This window comes from Acinonyx jubatus, chromosome B4 (assembly GCF_027475565.1).
Source record: "Acinonyx jubatus isolate Ajub_Pintada_27869175 chromosome B4, VMU_Ajub_asm_v1.0, whole genome shotgun sequence".
Taxonomy (NCBI): Eukaryota; Metazoa; Chordata; class Mammalia; order Carnivora; family Felidae; genus Acinonyx; species Acinonyx jubatus.
The window spans coordinates 60,362,351-60,386,992 of NC_069387.1; the positions used below are offsets into that span (position 1 = coordinate 60,362,351).

Genomic DNA, 24,642 nt, shown 5'->3' on the forward strand with positions numbered 1-24,642 from the left:
ACTAATCCTTAGAGTTGATTGTAGACTGTGTGTTTTTTTCTGAAATATTCAGAGGAAAGTTTATGACTCTGACATTTTTGGTTAAATTCATTCTGTATCCTTTGAAAATTGCTTTTAACGAAAGGAAAGTACATTTGTTATTGACACCGAAATGGACAAAAAGAAAGGAGTCATTAATTTTGCTGTTCTAGCAAAGTCCTGTAAAAGGACTCCAGAGCATACACTTAAGCTATGTCTGACGTTGGAAGCTCTTCATAATAGTTTATAACCACAGCCACTGTAATTTGGGGTTATGTTTTCCCCCAAAGCCACAGACATTACAATCAGTGGTTAAATTTTCTTTAAGAAATTTACCATTGCCACCTGACCCTTCTTTTAAAAAAGGAAATAGCATTTCTATTTTAGCTTAGCAGGCCAGATAATTTCACAACACTGAAATAATTTTTCTGTCTTGATTTATTTAGTTTTGATTCATTAGTTTTTTGGGGTTTTTTTTTTTTTTGTTCTTTTGTTTTTTGGGTTTTTTTGTTTTTTGTTTTTTGTTTTTTTTTTGTATTTGCAAAACTGTGATAGCTGTCTGGTTATTTAAAGGTAAGATCTTGGGGCACCTGGATGGCTCAGTCCGTTAAGTGTCTGACTTCGGCTCAGGTCATGATCTCACAGCTTGTGACTTTGAGCCCCATGTCAGACTCTGTGCTGACAGCTCAGAGCCTGGAGCCTGCTTCGGATACTGTCTCTCTCTCTCTCTCTCTCTCTCTCTCTCTCTCTCTGCCCCTCCCCCCACTCATGTTCTGTCTCTCTCTCTCTCCTTCAAAAATAAACAAACATTAGAAAATTTTAATTAAAGGTAAAATCTTAATTACACTTTTGTCAGAATCATTGCATTTAGGGACAAGTGAACAAACAGTTCACCAAGTTACCTTCTCATCTCTCAACACCTTTCCCTCCTGCTCTATTTCCTGTATCATTCATTGAGATAACCACCTACCAAGTTTCCCTGTCCAGAGAACTGGAGATTTTCCTGATCTCTCCCTCTTTCCTCCCCATTTTAATACCTTTCAATCATTAAAACCTTTCCATTTTACCTAATAATAATCCTTTAGCACATACACTTCCAGACCTCCTGCTGCCACTGACTTAATTACAGTTCTCAGTGTTTACCTTGACCTCCTACATTGATTTCTTTGCTTCCAGTTTTGTCCCCTTCCAATTAGGAATAAAAAATCAATGAACTTTTAAATTCTTCAGTGACTCACCATAGCCTTTAGGATAATATTCAGGCTACTTAGCATGAACTGTAAATCTTTCAGTGACCTGGCCCCTACCAGTTCATCTTCACCATTCTGCTGCACATTTCATGCTTTTAGTACCAAATTGCTGGTACACATACTATGCTATTTGGTGGTGTTGGGCCTTTAGTCATACTGTGCCTTCACCCTAGGATACCATTGCTTTCCTACCTTGCAGAAGCCAGTCTTATTTAATAACTTAGCTTTTTTTAACCTGAAAAACTTCTTTTTACACTTCCTAGATAGATTAAATCAAGTGATTTTTCTCTCTTTGGCATTCACTATATAAGTATACCACTGTCTAGGTATATTCTATTTAGAGGATCTATTTCTATGTCTTCTCCACTAGATTTAAGCACCTGAAAAGTAGGAGCTGAGTCTTGAAAACTGCAATAGATTGTAAGATGGTACACGACCAACACTCTTTTAAAGAGACTTCTTAATCTTTAAAAAGTGGACTTGATCTCCATCAACACAATTTGCCTCTTTGACAGTTTTGGTCGCTTTTAAATGGGACTTTTCACCAAAAGTAGGGTCACCAAAAATAGTGCTGGGTGTTATGATCCCTTTAAAAAATGTATTAATCAGATTATCTGTTGGGTGCCAAACTGAGATGATGATTCTTCTTGTTGCTATTCAAAGAAATACTCAGTAATCAGGAAGAAAAAAGAGTACTTTGAAAAGCTAGTATAGATTTGCTGTAAGGTGATGAGTGGGTGCAGGAGTTCAAATAGAATTTTTAGGTGAAATAGTACACTTTCTTTCACTGGTCTGATGGAAGCATGACACTCATTTCCATATGCCATGTTTTAAGATCGTTCCAAATCAGAAGGAGATCAGCTTATTTATTGGTATCTCTTCAGCATCTATTCCTCTCCCCCCAAAGTGTTACTTTTTATTTCTTAGCTGTATTGTTTAGGTGAGATTTAACCTACTTTTTTAATTTAGACATAAGCCCTTATTTACTTAGGCTAATGATTATAGCCTACGTCCTCCATTTTGTAACTGGCTACATTTTGGAACGTGTATCCTCAGGTATATAAACACTGTCCTTCATAGTAAGAAACTGGGAAAATCCTTGGAACTGTTAGTAACCATCCTGGGACCATATGTGTAGAACTTTTGTGAAAATGGATCCTACACCAGAGGCAGAGCTAAGAAGTGGAGATGCATCCTTGATCACATTGTTTGAACACTAAAGGAAGCCTACCCTTAGTTCTTTCATGTTCTTTTGTGTGAGATTACAAATTCTTTTTTAAGTTGGTCTGTGCTGAATTTTCTGTTACCTGTGGTCAAAAGAATAATTGCCAAAATAAATATGCTAAGAAGTAGGTGGGGTTAGATTTGAGTCCTACCTTGTGCTCATGTAACCTTGAATAGTTTTTAAAAATGTGTGGGGCTCCATTTCCAGTTCTGTCAAGTGGGATTAATAATACCTGCTTTACAGAATTGTTCGAAGGCCCTTGGAAATGTTTTAAAATAAAAACTGAGATAGATTTGTCAAACAACTTTAGAGGCTATAAAATGTCATGCAAATATTAGGTGGTATTGTGGTCAAACCAGTAACGGAGCAGGAAACCTCGTCACATACTATAGAAGGAATTGGAATATTTAGTTCAGAGAAGAGAAGAATAAAGATATGCTAACATTCTTCACCTGTTTGAAGGACTGACATAAAATGAGTTTTCCAATTTAACTGAAGGGGGGGACAATTAGAAAAAGTAGGTAAAAAAAAAAATACAGTACAGTGTAAAGCTATCAAATCACAAGTTACCTAGCAAAAAAGGATATCATTTTTATCCAGGATTGTGAAGAATGCATTGATTGGATGGAAGATTGAAGAATGTATGCATTGAGAATATAATTTCTACTGTCCTTTTTTGGTCTAAGGATCTCAGTTCCTCTTCTGGTGTCATCATAGGCACATGGCAATTTCCAACTCCACAGATTTATACCTAGTTACTAACATTCCAAAAATCTGCCATTCTTATAGTCATTGAAATGCCCTTTTAGAAATAATTTGCCCTAAAGCCCCCTTTAAAGTATTTACATTGCCATTTTTTAAACATATAACTTAAGCAGCTTAAGTTAATACCTATATATACCTGGGTTTACCTGACTCTCAGAGTGGTTCGGAGGATGAAATGAAAATACACATAACTATTTTGTTAACTTTAAACACCAAATATCATTGCTTTTGTAATTTTATTTTAATACTTTTTATATTATATTTTACTTAACTCTGCTGTGTCTTTCACACAGATCTCTGTTAGGTTCCAGAATCTTTAATTTTACATATCATTAATGAGTTTTAGTAAGCCAGCTGAAATTCATTAACTTAGCATAGCATAGTGTCTGGAGCATAGTGTGTGTTGTTACAGAGATGGCTGCTGCTGTTTTTAATGTATTATTATTATCATCATTAATGTTAGAGCCATCTTAATCACTTTTGTAGTTTTAACACCTACCTGAGTGCTATGAATGATAAACAGTGAGCGAATGGATGTTTATTGTAATTACCTAAGGCTGTAGTTTGCAGACTACATCAAGATGCCCTGGGATGCTGCAGGATATTCTAAAAATTAGAGGGCAACACACAGATATTTGGGATCTTTTGGAAACCAGGTAACCCACTAGGGTGGCAATACTAATTTGTCTTATGTTACGTTATGTTCTAGTACATCATATCTTAGGGAAGTTGGGTTTGGTAGTTGCTGTGTTCAGAAGTAAGTACCATGCAGATATCCATGTGGAACAAATGAGAGTTTTATTATCTGATCTTATGCCAAGATTTAAGGAGCTAAGTAATTCCAGCTATGTACAAAATTCTCATGAAAAAGTAGTTTAGGTAAGGATAAAATTGAAGTATTTTTATTTCAATTTTTGTGTATCTTTTCAAATGGCTGCTATGTTACGACCTAACTAGTTAGTAAATGAAACAATGAGGTATTTCTTTTGGCCTAGAGGGCATTGTGAAAAAAAATTATTGAGGAAGCAAGGGAGCTGTGAACTGAGAAAAGTTTGGGAAGCTTTAACTTAGGGTGTACCCACCATACAAGTGCTCTGGGAAACACAAATATAAGATACAGTCCCTACCCTTGAGTAGATTTTCTTTGAATTGGAGAAATAAATTCACTCATTCATTGAATATCAATTATCCATCTATACCCTGTACCAGATACTATATTAGAATTCTAGTAATGAAGAGTACGAACTGTAATAAATATAATCCCTGATTTCAAAGGGATCTCAAGTTGATAAGATAGACAAGTAAAATAGTTGTTACAATTCCAAATTATGGAGTGCTTTGAGATATAAAATATAGGGTGCTCTTTGAGCACATACAAGGAGTGCTGAGTTCAATCACACTGTGAGAAGATGTGGAAGGTCTAGAGCATTTCAGGGAAGGCTCTTACGGATGATGATGCTCAGACTGAATTGTGCAGAAGAAGTACATTTGATCATCAGAAAAGAAGGCTAAGGGGAAATCGCTTCAACCAAAGAGCATGGCATGACCAGGGAACTGCATATTGAATCCTTGTTCTACGCATGACAAAATGATAGTTTTTGCAAAGATTGCAAACATGAATGAGACTTTGCCATTGTCTTGAAGGACCTTACAATGAAGTAGGAAATGTGTCACATCCATGAATTGCTCTAATGTGAGGAAGAAGGAGATAGGACAAAAGCACATGTGGCTGAGGCATTTGTTACAAATTACCATTGTAGTTATCTCTAATGGGCAAAAGCATGAGAAAACTTTCTGCAGCATACAGGTGTTCTTTTTCTTGATCTGGGTAGTGGGCAAATGGGTGTATTTGTATGTAAAAATCCATTGAGCCAAACAGTTATGATTTGTTATGATTTTGAGCCAAACAGTTAAGTTTTTGCTAAGTATAAATTTCTTTAAAGCTAAGCACAAAGGAAAAACAATGTAGTCATTATTAAAATAGTTATTTACTTAAAAATTTGTGTATTTCAAAGGAAAATTATAGTCTTAAATATGTATGTTAGAAAATAGAAAAGACTGGACAAGAATGGGCTAACACCCAATTTATGAAGACAAAAAGAAAGAATAGAAGAATCCAAAGAAAATAGAAAGAAATAATACAGTTTATGACAAAAATTCACAGCATGCATCAGTAAGTTTAAAATACTGTCATTTCTTAAGAGGCATAAAATTCACAAATCTTTGATCAGATTGATGAAGAGGGATGTTATAAATAAACATCATCAGAGGAATGAATAAAGTGACCTAACACAGATGCAATACAAATTTTAAAGATGACATAAGCAATATAAATGACTTAATATCAATCCATTATAAAGCTTTGATGAGATGAAAACTTATCAAGATAAATATAAATCCCAGAACTGACACAAGAAGAATTAGAAATGCGGAATAGTTCTCTGGCTATAGAAGAAACTATAGTTTTAAAATATGCATATATCTCTAAAAATAAATGTGAATATACTCCTTTCTAGTATATGGAACTTAATTTACTTCCCCTTGAGTGTTGGCTGGACTTAGTTGTTCATTTCTAATGAATAGATTATAGAAAGGGGAAAAATGTTAACTTCAGACTGGAGAAACCTGGCAGATACCATGTTAACCAAATGATCAAGGTTAACATTGCCAGTATAAATTATGTTTAAGACCATATTCCCCTGATATGATATAAGGAGAAGCATGCTTCATCTCTATGGTATTCTTCCCCCAAATCGTAACTCCAGTCTATTCATGAGAAAAAGATAAATCCAGATTTCTTCAAAATACTTGAAAGCTGCACTTCAAAAGTATCAATGTCCTAATAAGGAAAGACTGAGAAACTATCAGATATTAGAGAAGACTAGTGAAATATGGTCTCTGAATGCAACGTTTTACCCTGCATTAATCCAAGAGAAAAAAATATTAGGGAAAACTTGGTGAAATACAAATAAAATCTTCAATCTATTTACTATTATTATTTGATGTTAATTTGTTAGCTTGATAAATTTACCTTAATTATGTAAGATGTTAATATTAGGAGAAACTGGATAAAAGGCACATGAGAACTCTTGTACTGTCTTCGCAAGTGTCTGTAAATCCAAAATTAATTCAAAATAGAAGTTTAATATATTCTTCCTAACACATACGTAGTTAAAAAGAATGGAAAGAATACTCATTTTTATCCCTTCTAAAACTCCATTGTAATTTTACTCCCTTCTAAAACCCCATTGAAATAAAACTCTATTAAAATGGAGAACTAAACTGGAAATAAGAAGACCAATATATATTTTAGAAACTCCTAAGGGCTTTCTTGTTAGTGATGCCAGAAACTTCTGGAAGTGAGAATGAACATGAGGATTCAAAACGAAGGAAAGTTTGAAAGTCTATTTAATAATTAGGCCCCCACTCATTTTTCCCCAAGTCTGGAAGAAAACTGGGGTTAATTCTCTGGAAAAAAAAATAAAAATAAAAGGTAGGGTCTCTGGGACAGAGATCACCAAAGCAGTGTTAACATTGGGTTGGGAGGAGAACAAGGTGAAAAGTTTCATGCTGCTTATGGAGAACCTTAGCCATTTTTCTATCCCAGCTCTAAGAATGCTGACAACCAGACAGGAAATTGGAAGATTCTTTTCTGAGGAATTTAGACAGCCCAAGATAAAAGACCTAAATATATTGGTATCAGAAATTGCCCCAAGGAAACAACCCAGCCAGATTACTCTGCTATTAAGATCACAGTCCATAAACCACAACTGCAAGCACAGAGATGTTACTCAGCATTTTAGTGCTCTACTCTTTAAGTATGAGCATAAAGTCAAGTTTGAACAGAAAACTTCCCATGAAAAACAAGGAATAAAACAGATTCTGTAAAGGTGTAGAAAGTTAAAAAAGAAAAGAAAAGAAAAGAAACTATCATTAAGCTTCTTAAAGGTAGGAGAAGATCTTACATGTACAAAACAGGAAGAACATGCTGTTTGTTAAGTCAAATAAAAAGATAGAAATGTAAAATTTAGTAGAAAGTTAAGAAAAAGTCAGAAGATGAAGTTGTAGAAGTCTTCTGGAGACAAAGGTGTAAAAATACAAAGAAACTGAAAATAAGAGTGGAAAGAGTAGAAAATTAGCCAGTCAGTTTAGGAGGTTCATTAACTGAGTTAGAGGATTCTTGGGAAAACAAATAAACAAAAAACAAAACAAAACAATAAAAAAAACAGAAAATAGAATGCAAGAAATAACATTTATTGTTATTAATAAAGTATATCTCCCAAATTGAAAGACTTGAGTTTCTAGATTGTAAGACCTAAGTTTCTAGATAAACCTATACCTAGCTTTGTCATGAAATTTTTAAGAAATAAGGATGAAGAACATGTGTGAAATTTCTTCTAGAAGGAAAAGTTTATGCAATTGAGGAGACATCAGAATGTAATCAGACTTCTCAAAAACCTTTAAAACTGCAGAAATTTCCAAGCTAGAAATCCACACTTAACCAAACTATAAATTAAGTGTTAGGGTAGAATAAAGTCATTTTTCCAAGGAAATAAAAGTTTTACTTCCCTTGTGCCTTTTCTCAAGAATCTCTTGGAGGAGGTGCTCTGTCAAACAAAGAAGAATTCAGTGGTATCCAGAAAGCTGGAGTTATAGTTCAAGAGAGATGCAGTGAATTTCCGGAAATGTACCTGAGGGAGATCCAGAATAGACAGCTATGTAACAGACCTAGAGAACAGTCAATTCAGTTTGGAGATATGTCCACAAGATATGTCTCCAAGAAGATAAACATAATAGAATGCTTGGGATCTTTGAATATACTGAAAAGAAGGTATTTAGACAACTAGATAAGAATTTGGGAATCAATTCATAATGCTTATTTGCTCAGGCCAATGGTAACATTGTATCATTTCTGACCCCATGTCTTCAGAGACCTTAACCTGTTTTCACTTTCTTTGGCACTCTGTCCCGATGCTGTGTAAAAAACCCTGAGCTAGTCCACTGGAGAGTGGGAGACACTGGAAGGAGAAACAGGCCTTCCTACCTAAGGCTACTCAGGAATAGCATCCTTATCAGCCCCAGCAGTTGATTTCACATAGGTGGAGGACTCCAGCCAAGGCTAAAAGAACTGCCCAGCTGAGCCCAGCCCAAATGGCCAACTTGCAGAATCATGACCTAAATCAGGGATTGGCGAGCTTTTTCTGTAAGGGGTCATGTAGTAGTAATTTTAGCCTTTAGGGGCCAATATTATTATGATAGTAATCAAGACTGTTACATAGGTCCTTACATAACAAGAGAAAAAAATCTTCATAAATTTTATTGATGAAATTGAAAATAATGAAAATATTTTTTAATATAAATTTAGTGGCAATAAAATTATCTTTGGGGAGATTAGCATTTTGCTTATTTGTGGTTCAAAATTAGGTATCCCCATCATGAAAAATGATTGCAAAACTCATTTATTAATGTTGATATGTAATGAGGTTCTACATATTTCATGTTTAAAAATGTCTGGCACAGATCAGTACTATCAAATGTTGATATCAGTCAGTGAGCATATGATTTTAACTGAACATGTCATTACAGCACAGATTAATTACTTCCAGTTGAAAGTTTCTCAGCTGTGCAGTAAATGCAGATATTTTATTTGCATTTGCATCAGTGCCTGAAAACACTGGTAGAACTGTAGTTTGAACTCATAAATTTGTATAGCATTGAAAGTCTCACTTCTTTTGTTTAACTGTAAGGCAGCTTGACTTGACTTACGATTCAAGCACTCATTTTCTAAGGTGCATTTCCACAACCATGTGCAGCTGTTTAAATAATACATAATTGTGGAACATACATACATTGTTCATAGAAAAGAAAAGAAGCGGGGTGCCTGGGTGGCACAGTCGGTTAAGCGTCCGACTTCAGCCAGGTCACGATCTCGCGGTCCGTGAGTTTGAGCCCCGCGTCAGGCTCTGGGCTGATGGCTCGGAGCCTGGAGCCTGTTTCCGATTCTGTGTCTCCCTCTCTCTCTGCCCCTCCCCCGTTCATGCTCTGTCTCTCTCTGTCCCAAAAATAAAATAAAAACGTTGAAAAAAAATTTTTTTAAAAAAAAAGAAAAGAAGCACGCAGTTGCCCCAGAAAATTTTTGATACTATCATTTATAGTCCACAGACCAGAATTGAGTTGATTGCTGAGATTTGTTCTGTAAATAATTTAACTGTGTTTGCAATCCTTAACAAAATTGCACTGAGAAAGAACAAACAACCACAGATCTTTTATTAGTTCATGATCCTATGATTTCTGAAATGTGTGGTAGGTTAATGGATACTAAGGCATAACTATACTTTTAAGCAATAAGGAGAAATTACAAATCTTACACAAAATGTCACATAAACTTTTAACCCTAAATGATATTCATCACGACCTATTTAATTGTTATAGTATAGAAACTGATACCAGTCGTCCAGTTTTGTTAAGAAATTAGTATATAGAAAATTCCTTCTTCCACATTTAAAAACTAGCTGTATAACCATTTGGATATGATTTCTTGCATATATTTAGATAAAAATATTTAAGATATGACAAGAAACATAACTGATGCATTTTAACAAACTATAACATATATGCAAATAGATGTTTTTCCTTCCAAACTATTTACTTACATCAGTGGTTCTCAACAGGAGGCATCTAGTGAGTAGATGCTAGATCTGCCGCTTATCACAGGACCTCCCCCCACAGCCCCCAGCAAAGAATTGTCCTTTGTGCTAAGGCTGAGAACCCTGCCGTAGAGAATACACCATGTTCCAGAGGTGTAGCCATTACTAAAATATTCTGGAAAATACTCTTTCTTTTTTTTTTTTAATTTTTTTTTAACATTTATTCATTTTTGAAAAGCAGAGAGAGAGCGCGAACGGGGGAGGGGCAGAGAGAGAGTGAGACACAGAATCTGAAGCAGACTCCAGGCTCCGAGCTCCAAGCTATCAGCACAGAGCCCGACGCGGGACTCGAACTCACGGACTGCGAGATCATGACCTGAGCGGAAGTCGGCCACTTAACCAACTGAGTAACCCAGGCGCCCCGAAAATACTCTTTCATAATCACTTATGTGATCATTGTTGGCAAATTTCTTGTGAGGTAATTTTATTTCAGACTAATTCTCATGTGTCAGGAAATTCAACAAAACATGAAGGCACTTTGTATACCTGCACATAAAACTCACTAATTGTTTCCAACTAATTAAGAATTTGGTGTGGTTAGAAAATGAATGGCTTGGTTACTAGGAAGATGGCGGCATAAGAGGATGCTGGGCTCTCCGCATATCCTGCTGATCACTTAGATTCCACCTACACCTACATAAATAACCCAGAAAACCGCCAGAGGATTAGCAGAATGAAGTCTCCGGAGCCAAGCGCAAACAAGAGGCCCACAGAAGACAGTAGGAAGGGCGGCGAGGCGGTGCGCACTCCATGGACTGGAGGGAGGGAGCCGGGGCAGAGGGGCGGACCGCCGACCAAGCAGAGCCCCCGAGTCTGGCTGGCAAAAGCAGAGGGGCCAGACAGAGTGTGTTCCAACAGCAAGCGGGACTTAGCATCTGGGAGGTCATAAGTGAACAGCTCTGCTTGGAAAGCGGGAAGGCTGGAGGACAAAGGGAGGGAGAGTTGCTGAGCCCCGGGACGACAGAGCTCAGTTTGCTGGGGAACAAAGGCGCTAGCCAGCGCCATCTCCCTCGCCCATCCCCCAGTTCCTGCCAGGGAACTTGCTTGCTCCGTGCAAACACCCAACTCTGTGCTTCTGCGGAGCCACGCCTCCGGCAGCGGGTCTGACTCCCTCCTGCTGCCACAGGGCCCCTCCTGAAGTGGATCACCTAAAGAGAAGCGAGCTAAGCCTGCCCCTCCTGCCCCCGTGCACCTTGCCTACCCACCCCAGCTAATACGCCAGGTCCCCAGCACCACAAGCCTGGCAGGGTGCAAGTAGCCCAGATGGGCCATGCCACCCCGCAGTGAATCCCGCCCCTAGGAGAGGGGAAGAGAAGGTTCACACCAGTCTGACTGGCCTCAGTGGTGGGCTGGGGGCAGACATCAGGTCTGACTGCGGCCCTGCCCACCAACTCCAGTAATACACCACAGCACAGGGGAAGGGCCCTGCAAGACCGCACCACTCCAGGGACTATCCAAAATGACCAAACGGAAGAATTCCCCTCAAAAGAATCTCCAGGAAATAACAACAGCTAATGAACTGATCAAAAAGGATTTAAATGATACAACAGAAAGTGAATTTAGAATAATAGTCATAAAATTAATCGCTGGGCTTGAAAACAGTATAGAGGACAGCAGAGAATCTCTTGCTACAGAGATCAAGGGACTAAGGAGCAGTCACGAGGAGCTGAAAACCACTTTAAACGAGATGCAAAATAAAATGGAAATGTCCACGGCTCGGATTGAAGAGGCAGAGGAGAGAATAGATGAACTACAAGATAAAATTAAGGAAAAAGAGGAAGCTGAGAAAAAGATAAAAAAATCCAAGAGTATGAGAGGAAAATTAGAGAACTAAGTGATACACTAAAAAGAAATAATATACGCATAATTGGTATCCCAGAGGAGGAAGAGAGAGGGAAAAGTGCTGAAGGGGTACTTGAAGAAATAATAGCTGAGAACTTCCCTGAATTGGGGAAGGAAAAAGGCATTGAACTCCAAGAGGCACAGAGAACTCCCTTCAGATGTAACTTGAATCGATCTTCTGCACGACATATCATAGTGAAACTGGCAAAATACAAGGAAAAAGAGAAAATTCTGAAACCAGCAAGGGATAAACGTGCCCTCACATATAAAGGGAGACCTATGAGACTCGTGACTGATCTCTCTTTTGAAACTTGGCAGGCCAGAAAGGCATGGCAGGAGATCTTCAATGGGATGAACAGAAAAAATATGCAGCCGAGAATCCTTCATCCAGAAAGTCTGTCATTTAGAATAGAAGGAGAGATAAAGGTCTTCCCAAACAAACAAAAACTGAAGAAATTCGTCACCACTAAACCAGCCCTACAAGAGATCCTAAGGGGAATCCTGTGAGACAAAGTACCAGAGACATCACTACAAGCATAAAACATACAGACATCACAATGACTCTAAACCCGTATCTTTCTATAATAACACTGAATGTAAATGGATTAAATGCGCCAACCAAAAGACATAGGGTATCAGAATGGATAAAAAAACAAGGCCCATCTATTTGCTGTCTACAAGAGACTCATTTTAGACCTGAGGACACCTTCAGATTGAGAGTGAGGGGATGGAGAACTATTTATCATGCTACTGGAAGCCAAAAGAAAGCTGGAGTAGCCATACTCATATCAGACAAACTAGACTTTAAATTAAAGGCTGTAACAAGAGATGAAGAAGGACATTATATAATAGTTACAGGGTCTATCCATCAGGAAGAGCTAACAATTATAAATGTCTATGTGCCGAATACCGGAGCCCCCAAATATATAAAACAATTACTCATAAGCAACCTTATTGAGAAGAATGTGCTAATTGCAGGGGACTTTAACACTCCACTTACAGAAATGGATAGATCATCTAGACACACGGTCAATAAAGAAACAAGGGCCCTGAATGATACATTGGATCAGATGGACTTGACAGATATATTTAGAACTCTGCTTCCCAAAGCAACAGAATATACTTTCTTCTCGAGTGCACATGGAACATTCTCCAAGATAGATCATATACTGGGTCACAAAACAGCCCTTCATAAGTATACAAGAATTGAAATTATATCATGCATACTTTCAGACCACAATGCTATGAAGCTTGAAATCAACCACAGGAAAAAGTCTGGAAAACCTCCAAAAGCATGGAGGTTAAAGAACACCCTACTAAAGAATGAGTGGGTCAACCAGGCAATTAGAGAAGAAATTAAAAAATATATGGAAACAAACGAAAATGAAAATACAACAATCCAAATGCTTTGGGACGCAGCAAAGGCAGTCCGGAGAGGAAAATACATTGCAATCCAGGCCTATCTCAAGAAACAAGAAAAATCCCAAATACAAAATCTAACAGCACACCTAAAGGAAACAGAAGCAGAACAGCAAAGGCAGCCTAAACCCAGCAGAAGAACAGAAATAATAAAGATCAGAGCAGAAATAAACAATATAGAATCTAAAAAAACTGTACAGCAGATCAACGAAACCAAGAGTTGGTTTTTTGAAAAAATAAACAAAGTTGACAAACCTCTAGCCAGGCTTCTCAAAAAGAAAAGGGAGATGACCAAAATAGATAAAATCATGAATGAAAATGGAATTATTACAACCAATCCCTCAGAGATACAAACAGTTATCAGGGAATACTATGAAAAATTATATGCCAACAAATTGGACAACCTGGAAGAAATGGACAAATTCCTAAACACCCACAATCTTCCAAAACTCAATCAGGAGGAAATAGAAAGCTTGAACAGACCCATAACCAGCGAAGAAATTGAATCGGTTATCAAAAATCTCCCAACAAATAAGAGTCCAGGACCAGATGGCTTCCCAGGGGAGTTCTACCAGACTTTTAAAGCAGAGATAATACCTATCCTTCTCAAGCTATTCCAAAAAATCGAAAGGGAAGGAAAACTTCCAGACTCATTCTATGAAGCCAGTATTACTTTGATTCCCAAACCAGACAGAGACCCAGTAAAAAAAGAGAACTACAGGCCCATATCCCTGATGAATATGGATGCAAAAATTCTCAATAAGATACTAGCAAATCGAATTCAACAGCATATAAAAAGAATTATTCACCGTGATCAAGTGGGATTCATTCCTGGGATACAGGGCTGGTTCAACATTCGCAAATCAATCAACGTGATACATCACATTAATAAAAGAAAAGATAACCATATGATCCTGTCAATCGATGCAGAAAAGGCTTTGACAAAATCCAGCACCCTTTCTTAATAAAAACCCTTGAGAAAGTCGGGATAGAAGGATCATACGTAAACATCATCAAAGCCATTTATGAAAAGCCCACAGCTAACATCATCCTCAATGGGGAAAAACTGAGAGCTTTTTCCCTGAGATCAGGAACACGACAGGGATGCCCACTCTCACCGCTGTTGTTTAACATAGTGCTGGAAGTTCTAGCATCAGCAATCAGACAACAAAAGGAAATCAAAGGCATCAAAATTGGCAAAGATGAAGTCAAGCTTTCACTTTTTGCAGATGACATGATACTATACATGGAAAATCCGATAGACTTCACCAAAAGTCTGCTAGAACTGATACATGAATTCAGCAAAGTTGCAGGATACAAAATCAATGTCCAGAAATCAGTTGCATTCTTATACACTAACAATGAAGCAACAGAAAGACAAATAAAGAAACGGATCCCATTCACAATTGCACCAAGAAGCATAAAATACCTAGGAATAAATCTAACCAAAGATGTAAAAGATCTGTATGCTGAAAACTATAGAAAGCTTATGAAGGTAATTAAAGAAGAAAGAAAGAAATGGAAAGACATTCCCTGCTCATGGATTGGAAGAATAAATATTGTCAAAATGTCAATACTACCCAAAGCTATCTACACATTCAATGCAATCCCAACCAAAATTGCACCAGCATTCTTCTCGAAACCAGAACAAGCAATCCTAAAATTCATATGGAACCACAAAAGGCCCCGAATAGCCAAAGTAATTTTGAAGAAGAAGACCAAAGCAGGAGGCATCACAATCCCAGACTTTAGCCTCTACTACAAAGCTGTAATCATCAAGACAGCATGGTATTGGCACAAAGACAGACGCATAGACCAATGGAATAGAATAGAAACCCCAGAACTAGACCCACAAACGTATGGCCAACTCATCTTTGACAAAGCAGGAAAGAACATCCAATGGAAAAAAGACAGTCTCTTTAACAAATGGTGCTGGGAGAACTGGACAGCAACATGCAGAAGGTTGAAACTAGACCACTTTCTCACACCATTCACAAAAATAAACTCAAAATGGATAAAGGACCTGAATGTGAGACAGGAAACCATCAAAACCTTAGAGGAGAAAGCAGGAAAAGACCTCTCTGACCTCAGCCGTAGCAATCTCTTACTCGACACATCCCCAAAGGCAAGGGAATTAAAACAAAAATGAATTACTGGGACCTTATGAAGATAAAAAGCTTCTGCACAGCAAAGGAAACAACCAACAAAACTAAAAGGCAACCCACGGAATGGGAAAAGATATTTGCAAATGACATATCGGACAAAGGGCTAGTATCCAAAATCTATAAAGAGCTCACCAAACTCCACACCTGAAAAACAAATAACCCAGTGAAGAAATGGGCAGAAAACATGAATAGACACTTCTCTAAAGAAGACATCCGGATGGCCAACAGGCACATGAAAAGATGCTCAATGTCGCTCCTTATCAGGGAAATACAAATTAAAACCACACTCAGCTATCACCTCACGCCAGTCAGAGTGGCCAAAATGAACAAATCAGGAGACTATAGATGCTGGAGAGGATGTGGAGAAACGGGAACCCTCTTGCACTGTTGGTGGGAATGCAAATTGGTGCAGCCGCTCTGGAAAACAGTGTGGAGGTTCCTCAGAAAATTGAAAATAGACCTACCCTATGACCCAGCAATAGCACTGCTAGGAATTTACCCAAGGGATACAGGAGTACTGATGCATAGGGGCACTTGTACCCCAATGTTTATAGCAGCACTCTCAACAATAGCCAAATTGTGGAAAGAGCCTAAATGTCCATCAACTGATGAATGGATAAAGAAATTGTGGTTTATATACACAATGGAGTACTACGTGGCAATGAGAAAGAACGAAATATGGCCCTTTGTAGCAACGTGGATGGAACTGGAGAGTGTGATGCTAAGTGAAATAAGCCATACAGAGAAAGACAGATACCATATGTTTTCACTCTTAGGTGGATCCTGAGAAACTTAACAGAAACCCATGGGGGAGGGGAAGGAAAAAAAAAAAGAGGTTAGAGTGGGAGAGAGCCCAAGCATAAGAGACTCTTAAAAACTGAGAACAAACTGAGGGTTGATGGGGGGTGGGAGTGAGGGAGGGTGGGTGATGGGTATTGAGGAGGGCACCTTTTGGGATGAGCACTGGGTGTTGTATGGAAACCAATTTGACAATAAATCTCATATATTGAAAAAAAAAAAAACAGGAACAGATTTAACTATAGAGAACAAACTGATGGTTACCAGAAAGGTCATGGGTGGGGAGATTAAGAATATACTTATCACAGTGAGAACTGAGTATCATTTAGAATTGTTGAATCACTGTATTGTACACCTATAACTAATATAACACTGTATGTTAATTCTACTGGAATTAAAATATAAACAGACAAATAAATAAGCAAGTAAGCCTCTACTGAACACCTGTGTGCATAATAAAGCTTCCAAGTTCCAAAAAAAAAAAAAAAGAGAGAGAAAATGAATGGCTTAAACTTTACTTTTGTATTATATCCAAAGGAATTTATTTATTGACCAGTATTTTTTTAAGGATGGCTTCACAACCTTGACTGTCACCTAATTCCCAACTGGAGAGGAGAGTTGAATTAAGAGATGCTTTCCTTGAAAATGGTTTTTTATCAGCTCAAAAACCAAAGAGGATTGTCAAAAATGTGGATTGAGCAAATACAAACTCTCAGCCCCCAAAAGCCAGTGAAAAACAGATTAGCTAATTCTTCATGTTTTTTCTGGATATATTCCTTTTTTTAAATTAATGCTTTTGCGTTCAACCAAATAAATTTACTGATCAAATTTACTGATATGACCCCTGCTAATTAGAAATTTCTAGTTGAGGGGTGCATGGGTGGTAGTTGGTTGAGCATCCAACTCTTGATTTCGGCTCAGGTCATGATCTCATGGTTCATGAGTTTGAGCCCCACATTGGGCTCTGGGCTGACAGTGTGGAGCCTGCTTGGAATTCATTCTCTCTCTCTCTCTCTCTCTCTCTCTCTCTCTCTCAAAGGAAATAAATAAACTTAAAAAATAAAGAAATTCTAGCTGATATTTAATGTGGCATGGACTTGTCTTTTACATTCAAATAATCCTGGTCTACAGTCTCTGCAGTTCTAAAATTCCAGAGACCCTGAAACTTAAGGATTGTTATAACTCAGCTGTTGGCAAACTCTAACCTGAACTAACATGAAGCTTTTTATACTTTTAATTTACCCACACAGTGTGAATGCTTACTCTTTACTACAGAACTGTTGATGTGTTGTATTTCAGGGGGCTTAGTAATATTTTTTGCATTTCCAAGATATGAAAATTTTCAGTTCAAATCAGTGTGAAACCAGTAAGAATTGTAATAGTAGATGATTTTATTTTAAATAATTTTGTTTTCATTTTTGTCTTTGAAAAATTATCATAGGTTTTCAACTTTAATCTTTCCAAGTCATTAAGGAAACAACTTAATACTCCATTATTTATAAATGGAATTAAAGCTCAGTGTATTCAGTGAGTGAAGATAAAATAGTAACCATTTTCAAAGTTACCACCGTTATAAGGATTTTCAGATTTGTGACTTAATTTTATATTTTGGATAATGAATACAAAAAATTATGAGTATATCAATATTGAAGTGGGAAGAGGAGATATGATCAAGCAAATGATAAAATGATATGTATACTGCTTATATTTCTGTGAAAAATGCTGAATATCACATGATAATCTTTTAAAAGTACAGAATAAATTAGATGTCATTCTCCCTCAAATAAACAATGATTTTTAAAAATGGGACTAAAGTTTCTAAGACAACTGTAAACATATTCAAACACAAAATTCATTCCTGTCTTTATCCTAGCAATGAAATATTTATACTTAGCTTACAAAGACCCTACACTATGTTATTTCTACCTCTCACAGATGAAAAATGTTGTCGACGGACCTGTTCCATTCAGCGGCCCCCCTTCCTGTTTTGATTATGATCCCACTTGTCATTTGGGTCACATTATGAGACAGTTAAAATGTCTGACATGTTTGCTACAATGCACTTTCATTAAAAAAAAAAAAAAACTAATGGGACTAAATATAATCAAAGATGTAAAAAAAATAGCCATTTCCTTGGTCTGCTATTGGGGGAAAAATGTGTACAAAATGTCAGAAGCTGTAAGAGAGCTCAAAAATTATATCCTTTCACCAGAATGATTCTACTTCTTGGACTTAGAGATATCTAATATGCTTCACAAAAATACATATATGAATGTTCATCACTGCTTTATTTTATTAAAAACAACCAGAATACACATGAATAAGGATTGATAAAATAAATTCTTATACATCCCTGTAATGGAATATAAATCATAGTATGGAGGAATATATAATGGGTTAAAATATTCAAAATATATTTGGAGTGTAAAATGCCAGAATTAGAAAATAGTATATACAGTTTGCACCCCACCCTCTTTATACCCAAGTGTGAAGATGTGTGTGTATTGTTTTGTGGTAATAATTTTCTGTATCTTCAAATTTTCTGCAGTAAACATACTCACAATAGGAAATTCTTAATATTATTTCATATTTCCTGGGTTATTTACACATTCCTAAAATTATTTGGGGAAAAACTAAACAAAAACAAGCATACACCACAAAGTGAAGAGTCATCAAGAATAACAAAATGAAGCAAATATCCCTACCAAAGTTCCAGGCATTTTTTAACTGATCACCTGTAAAAGAAGGATGCTACCTATATAGATAAGTGGAAGTTAACAAAGTCTGTTTTGTGTCATTCGTCCAAGCCATCAAATGCTATTTTAGCAGACAATATACTTCTTGAAGTGTTATACTTCTTTAACTTTAGCCTTTTTCTCCTTATCTGAAATTCTGAAATCTCTGAGGTACTTGATTATAATTTCAGTAAAAGAGGAAGTACCACTTTTCTCCCTAGATTTCTCATTTCAACTATTAGCACACAGGGTGGAATTTTTACCTCTTATTCATGGTGTCCAGCTCTCAACATCTTAACCTGGCAGAACTAACAAACTAGCTGTAAATCTTCACCCAGACCACACTTGATTACTGTATGATGGGAAAATTAAACGTGAATAAAACAGCTAGAGCATTAGGGTGTTCTTGGAAGAATAAACACAAGTTGGAAGTCTTATGTGGATAGTGCAAAGTACAGGAAGGCAATCAATCATGTAAACATCAAATGAAAGGTTGGTGAGGAAGCCATTGGAGTCTGTCAGGCGCTCCCTGCAATAAATGGCTTATTCCATTTCTTTTCCCTTTCACTCAGTTTAGAAAAATGAATTCTGTAGAAGCTGTAATATCCTAGAAGATTTTGTAAATTCTTAATTGCTGTTTAAAGATATGCTTTTGAACAGAATGAGCTCAACCCACTGAAGAGGAGTTTTAGTTTATATAAAAGGGACACAGACATGTCATAGTGCACACCTCCCTGACTTTTTCTCCTCCTCCCACAAACAGGAAACTGTTAAGGCAGCAATAATAGAAGAGCAGAAGCGAAGTGAAAAGGCTGTGGAAGAGGCAGTGAAAAGAACAAGAGATGAATTGATAGAGTATGTAAAAGAACAGAAAAGAGTAAGTACCCCCTGAAGGGTTTTCATTTGTCCTTCCATAAACTGAAACATTGCTTTCATACAATAGCAGGGCATTAAAAAATATTTATGTCCTTTGTCAAGCTAATTTAAGAATATCCAAGATTATTTTTCTGATATAATTGTATATTCTGATAGTTGTATCTTTAAACATAAATTCCATCTGTCAACAAAAAAGCAACACTGAATAACTTCTTGCTAGACTTCTAGAAGTGACCTATATATAGCATTTCCAACTAAACTACCTCATAAGAAGAGTAGACAGTTTTAGATTTTTAAGTTTTTTGCCATAATATTGTTAATTTCTTACACTATTTGTTGAAATTTACATACACCCTTTAGGCCTTCTATGTCAACACCACTGTGGTTCTAGTAGACTTCAGTACAGTTAGCAAGTTAAGGCTCTTCTGTCATAGTTCCATTTCAGGAACATAATTCAGAATATACTTCTCAGAATTCAGATTACATATTGAAGCTTTTCAAAATAAATGTCACTTCAGTGCATTGTGGTCATTAATATATGGGTTTGAGCAGTGGCCGAAAATAATGAGTCAAACGTAATTTGTAGTCTTTACAACAAATCTTTAGACTTCTTAAGTAATAACCAAGGTAAGATACACTTAAGATGTTTAATATAATATCTGTAATAAACATATTCTATTATAGCATATAATAAGTTACATAATAAATTTTCTTATATATACAATGTTTTATGTTTTATTTATATGTTTAGTATAACATGTTATATATTATAGAAGTAACGTGTAAGGATTATATAATAGCAGGTATAAATGTGTAATATAAATATTATGTACCATTTATCCTGTGTGTTATATAATATAACATATAATAAAAATATAAATAAAACATAAAACTGTGTGTGTATGAGGAAACTTGACACATGATATCTAAATTTAATCGGTGATCAAAATAGCAAAATAAATAGAAAATATAAGATTATGTTTCAATTGGCAGTAAAGTGGAAGGCCAGAAGTACAGTAAAAAGTGCATGACACCGGATTAATCACACACTCTTAATTTGAAGTCAAATTAGGTATGATACAAAGAAAATTCTCACCCCTCAATTGCTACCATTATGTTTCAACAAAGGAGAATTTGTTAGCAGAGTAAAAATTGCTAATTAGGCTTTCTAGGTAAATCATCCATTCATAGAAGCATTTTGTATGGGACTAAATTTTTACACATGTTATCCAGGTGTCTTTAGAAGCAGTTTCACCCAAATAAATTCAATAAAACCAATAAAGAGGTGCTTAACCTTCTGAAGAGAAAACTCTGAGCCAAAAATAGTCAATTGACTTTTCAGGAAGTGATATATTCTCAGAAAACTGCTATTTCCATATGTATCCCCAGAATGCTTATTTTAAATCGTCTGGTTTAAAAGTAGTCATGCAGCAAAGGAATTATAGATGCTTTCCACATATGTACAGCAATTGCAGTAGTGAAAGAACTAAACTTCAGATAAATTCAAGATGTCTTGTGGGTGCATCCTTTTTTTATATCAGGTTTTCTTAATAATATATGACCAATCCTTACTTGAGTTCTAAATCTGAACAAGAGATTGTAGAACAAAGCAAACCCATTTATACCATTATTTTAGTATTTTTGTATTATTTAGTCTTTTTTTATCAAAATGGGAGATTTTTCTTAAAAAAATCAAAATGATACTACTTTCTCATCAAAAAGAGTCATGTGGCTGCCATAAGAAATATTTAAAATGAGAGCAAGAAATGCCCTTATAGGAGTTATCTGGTCTCTGGTAAGCAAAGTAACCCTTGAAGACAACTGACAATGAACTCTGCCACTTTAATCTGTATGTTCTTATGAATCGTATTAAAGGATTACTATTCATTTGTATTGGGTAAACCAGTTCTCACATGTAGAGACATTCATTAAATAACAGCAACAAAATCATGAAAACATTTGACTCTGTTTGCACCAAAGTTCTACTTCTTTATGCTTGTTCCTGTATATGGTAAGGAGAATACTCCTTACCTTACAGAATTGCTAGGAGCTACTACGTATGATAAAATAGAACAGCTAACGTAAAAATTCAATAATGTGTGCTATGATTTTTATCATTTTCACTGCATTAAGGAGAAGAACAAACTCTTAATAGCATTATTTTTTGTTAATTAAAAATGTGCATTTTAGAAAGTTTTAGAAAATTTCTTCTGAAGTTTACAGTGTGATTCTAAAAGTTTATTTTACTCTTGTTACTAGAATCACAGAAGAGTAGGACTGATTTATTCAGTGTGCTAGTAGGAAGTTTATTACTTCCACTTGGAGATTTGGGAGTTTTTTTTTATAACACATTGTGGAATACTTTTAACATTTGAATGTTTCCATCTCTTGAAACAGAAAAGCTATAAAAAAGGAAAATGGATAAAATATCTGAAATAGAGGACCAACTATTTACTAGACCTCTTTTTTATATAACTTTTTAAGAATTTAGATTCTCTATACTCTTCTTCTTTCCAAAACTGTATTTCAGTGTTTCAAGTTAATTTGTATGAATATCTTTGGGCTTGGAAATTTTTCACAAAAAATAAGATATCTCATAGCTTACAAAGTCATAGTTAGAAGAAACAAAAGTTTTTTAGCAAATTCATAATCTTCTAGTCTCTTTCCAAAAGAGTAAATTAGGGCAACTCATCTCTACTTCTTCCTTTGTAAGATGGATTTCTATTTGCATCAGAGAAGAACACTTTTCCAGAACGAAAATTTTCCTTTCTCCTCTCCAGCTTTTTTTAACTAGAGAGTCAACTTGAGATTTTTAGCATTAGACACCTCAAAAGCCCTATAGACTTTGGTTCCAACTGGGCTTACATTCCAGTCTGTGAAGTAATCTTCCCCTTTTGAAGTTTTCAGAAATCTTTGAAGGAAGAAGTCTAATGTTGTGTTAGTTCCTGTCTTTATATGTCTTTTGTCCTAAACAATTTTTCCTTTGACATCATCTTACCCTTACCAGATTCGCTAAACGGCTAAAATGAAGACTCTTTTCCTTACATCTTTCCTTTCAGTTTTTTGCTTTTAAGAGACAAAGAAACACAGAAAAATCCAAATGCTTAACTTTTCAAATAACTTATAATTTGTCCTACACAGTATAAGATTCAGTAGAATCACATTATCACCATAGAGGGTAACATTGCTTTTTCCATATATCTGCAGTCAACAAGTTTTTAATCAATTATCCAATCCTTTTAAGTATTATAGTTATACTAGGGATTAGAATTAAAATTGTACAAGAATTAGAATTATACTGAGAAAATGTCTTATAAACACCATTTACTAGTCTTTCTTGTTCCAAATCAATGGAAGTGTCACCAAATTTTGTAAATACTATTCATCTGATCTGAGCATCTTTGACAGACAAAGGGGCTACCTATACATATACTAATTAAGTGAATTATAATTTTCACTGAAATTGGGGCACCTGGGTGGCTCAGTCGGTTAAGCGTCCGACTTCGGCTCAGCTCACGAACTCGCAGTTTGTGAGTTCCAGCCAGGCGCTGTGCTGACAGCTCTGAGCCTGGAGCCTACTTTGCATTCTGTGTCTCCCTCTCTCTGCTCCTTGCCTGCTAACACTCTGTCTCTCTGTCTGTCTGTCTCTCTCCCTCTCTCTCAGAAGTAAATAATCATAATAATAATAATTTACACTGAAATTGCGTCCTAAATTATTTGCTAAGTTGGATACATGGTACTTATACTGTTAGTCCAAGTCATAATAATAACCAAAAATTAGTATGGAATCAAAATATCCAAACAAGGAGAGCTTTTTAAGTGATCAATCAGAAAAATAATTCAAATTGATAATGGATCTGTCCCAGTGATAAAAATGCCTTCCTTTTAAGTATTCGAAGTAATAGGGTTTTTTTTAAATCCTCTGTAAAGTCTACCTTGTTAAGCTCAGAAGAAATAATGATTATATTGAATTTGCAGTCAGCATGCAATTGAAAAGCTAGTGTTTTGCAGCTTCAGCTCTTATACGTTTTCTATCAGTTGATGAAAATTATCTAATTTTCAAATAATCTTATAAGTCTTCTCTATAATTTTTACAGCCGCAAAGAAAAGATAAATAGGATCATCTGCAAAGATTTCAGCAGGGTACCTTCAAGTGTAGTGCTTTGCATTGGAATGTATTTCATTAAAATTTAAATTTTGGTTTAAACTCTCTTGAATCATTATAAATTCTATATTAGAGATTGCAAACTAAAGCTCAAGGTTCAAGTCTGGTTTGCTGTTTGTTTTGTAAATAAAGTTTTACTGAAACACACAGCATACCCATTCATTTATGTATTGTTTTTAGCTGGTTTCGTGTTGCAACAGCAGAGTGGTTTGAGAAACTATCGGGACCATATAACATAAAATATTTACCATCTGGCCCTTTATAGAGAAAAGTTCATCAATGTCCATTCTAGACCATCAAAATCATCTTGTGGGGAAAATTTCTTCCTGTCAGGCCTTTAAAATATTTATTCTTTCATTGTGCCTCATTGTAACTAGACAATAGAAATTCCATAGGTGCCATTCTGGAAAAGATTTCTCTCTCGATATTAATTGCCAGGTAAGGTATTATAATATATCAAATCTTGTGTTTAGTGCCAGAAACTGTATTTTAGACTTAAGGAGATTGTAGAAAAATGAGATAGGAATGACCACATCCCTTGACTCTTCCCTAGGGAGGAAGAATTTGTGGTTTATAATGACCTATGGCCCTTGGAACAAAATGGAGTGTTCCAACCCATCCCACAAGTTAAGACTGTTACACATGAGCTTGCTATGAGGGAGGAAGTGTGAATAACA

General features: G+C 36.0%; 1 protein-coding gene across 28 annotated transcripts in view; it reads left to right on the top strand.

Moving 5' to 3' along the window:
• Positions 1-24,642, top strand: part of CCDC91 (coiled-coil domain containing 91) — a 381,398-nt gene that overhangs the window by 270,485 nt on the left and 86,271 nt on the right. For all 28 annotated transcript variants that reach the window (XR_008300195.1, XM_053226085.1, XM_015065239.3 and 25 more), the window contains one exon: positions 19,688-19,801. Coding sequence is in view for 27 of the 28 variants with exons in the window: in XM_053226085.1 (XP_053082060.1) it covers positions 19,688-19,801 (114 nt within the window). In the remaining variant the exon portion in view is untranslated. The remainder of the gene's footprint in view (positions 1-19,687; positions 19,802-24,642) is intronic.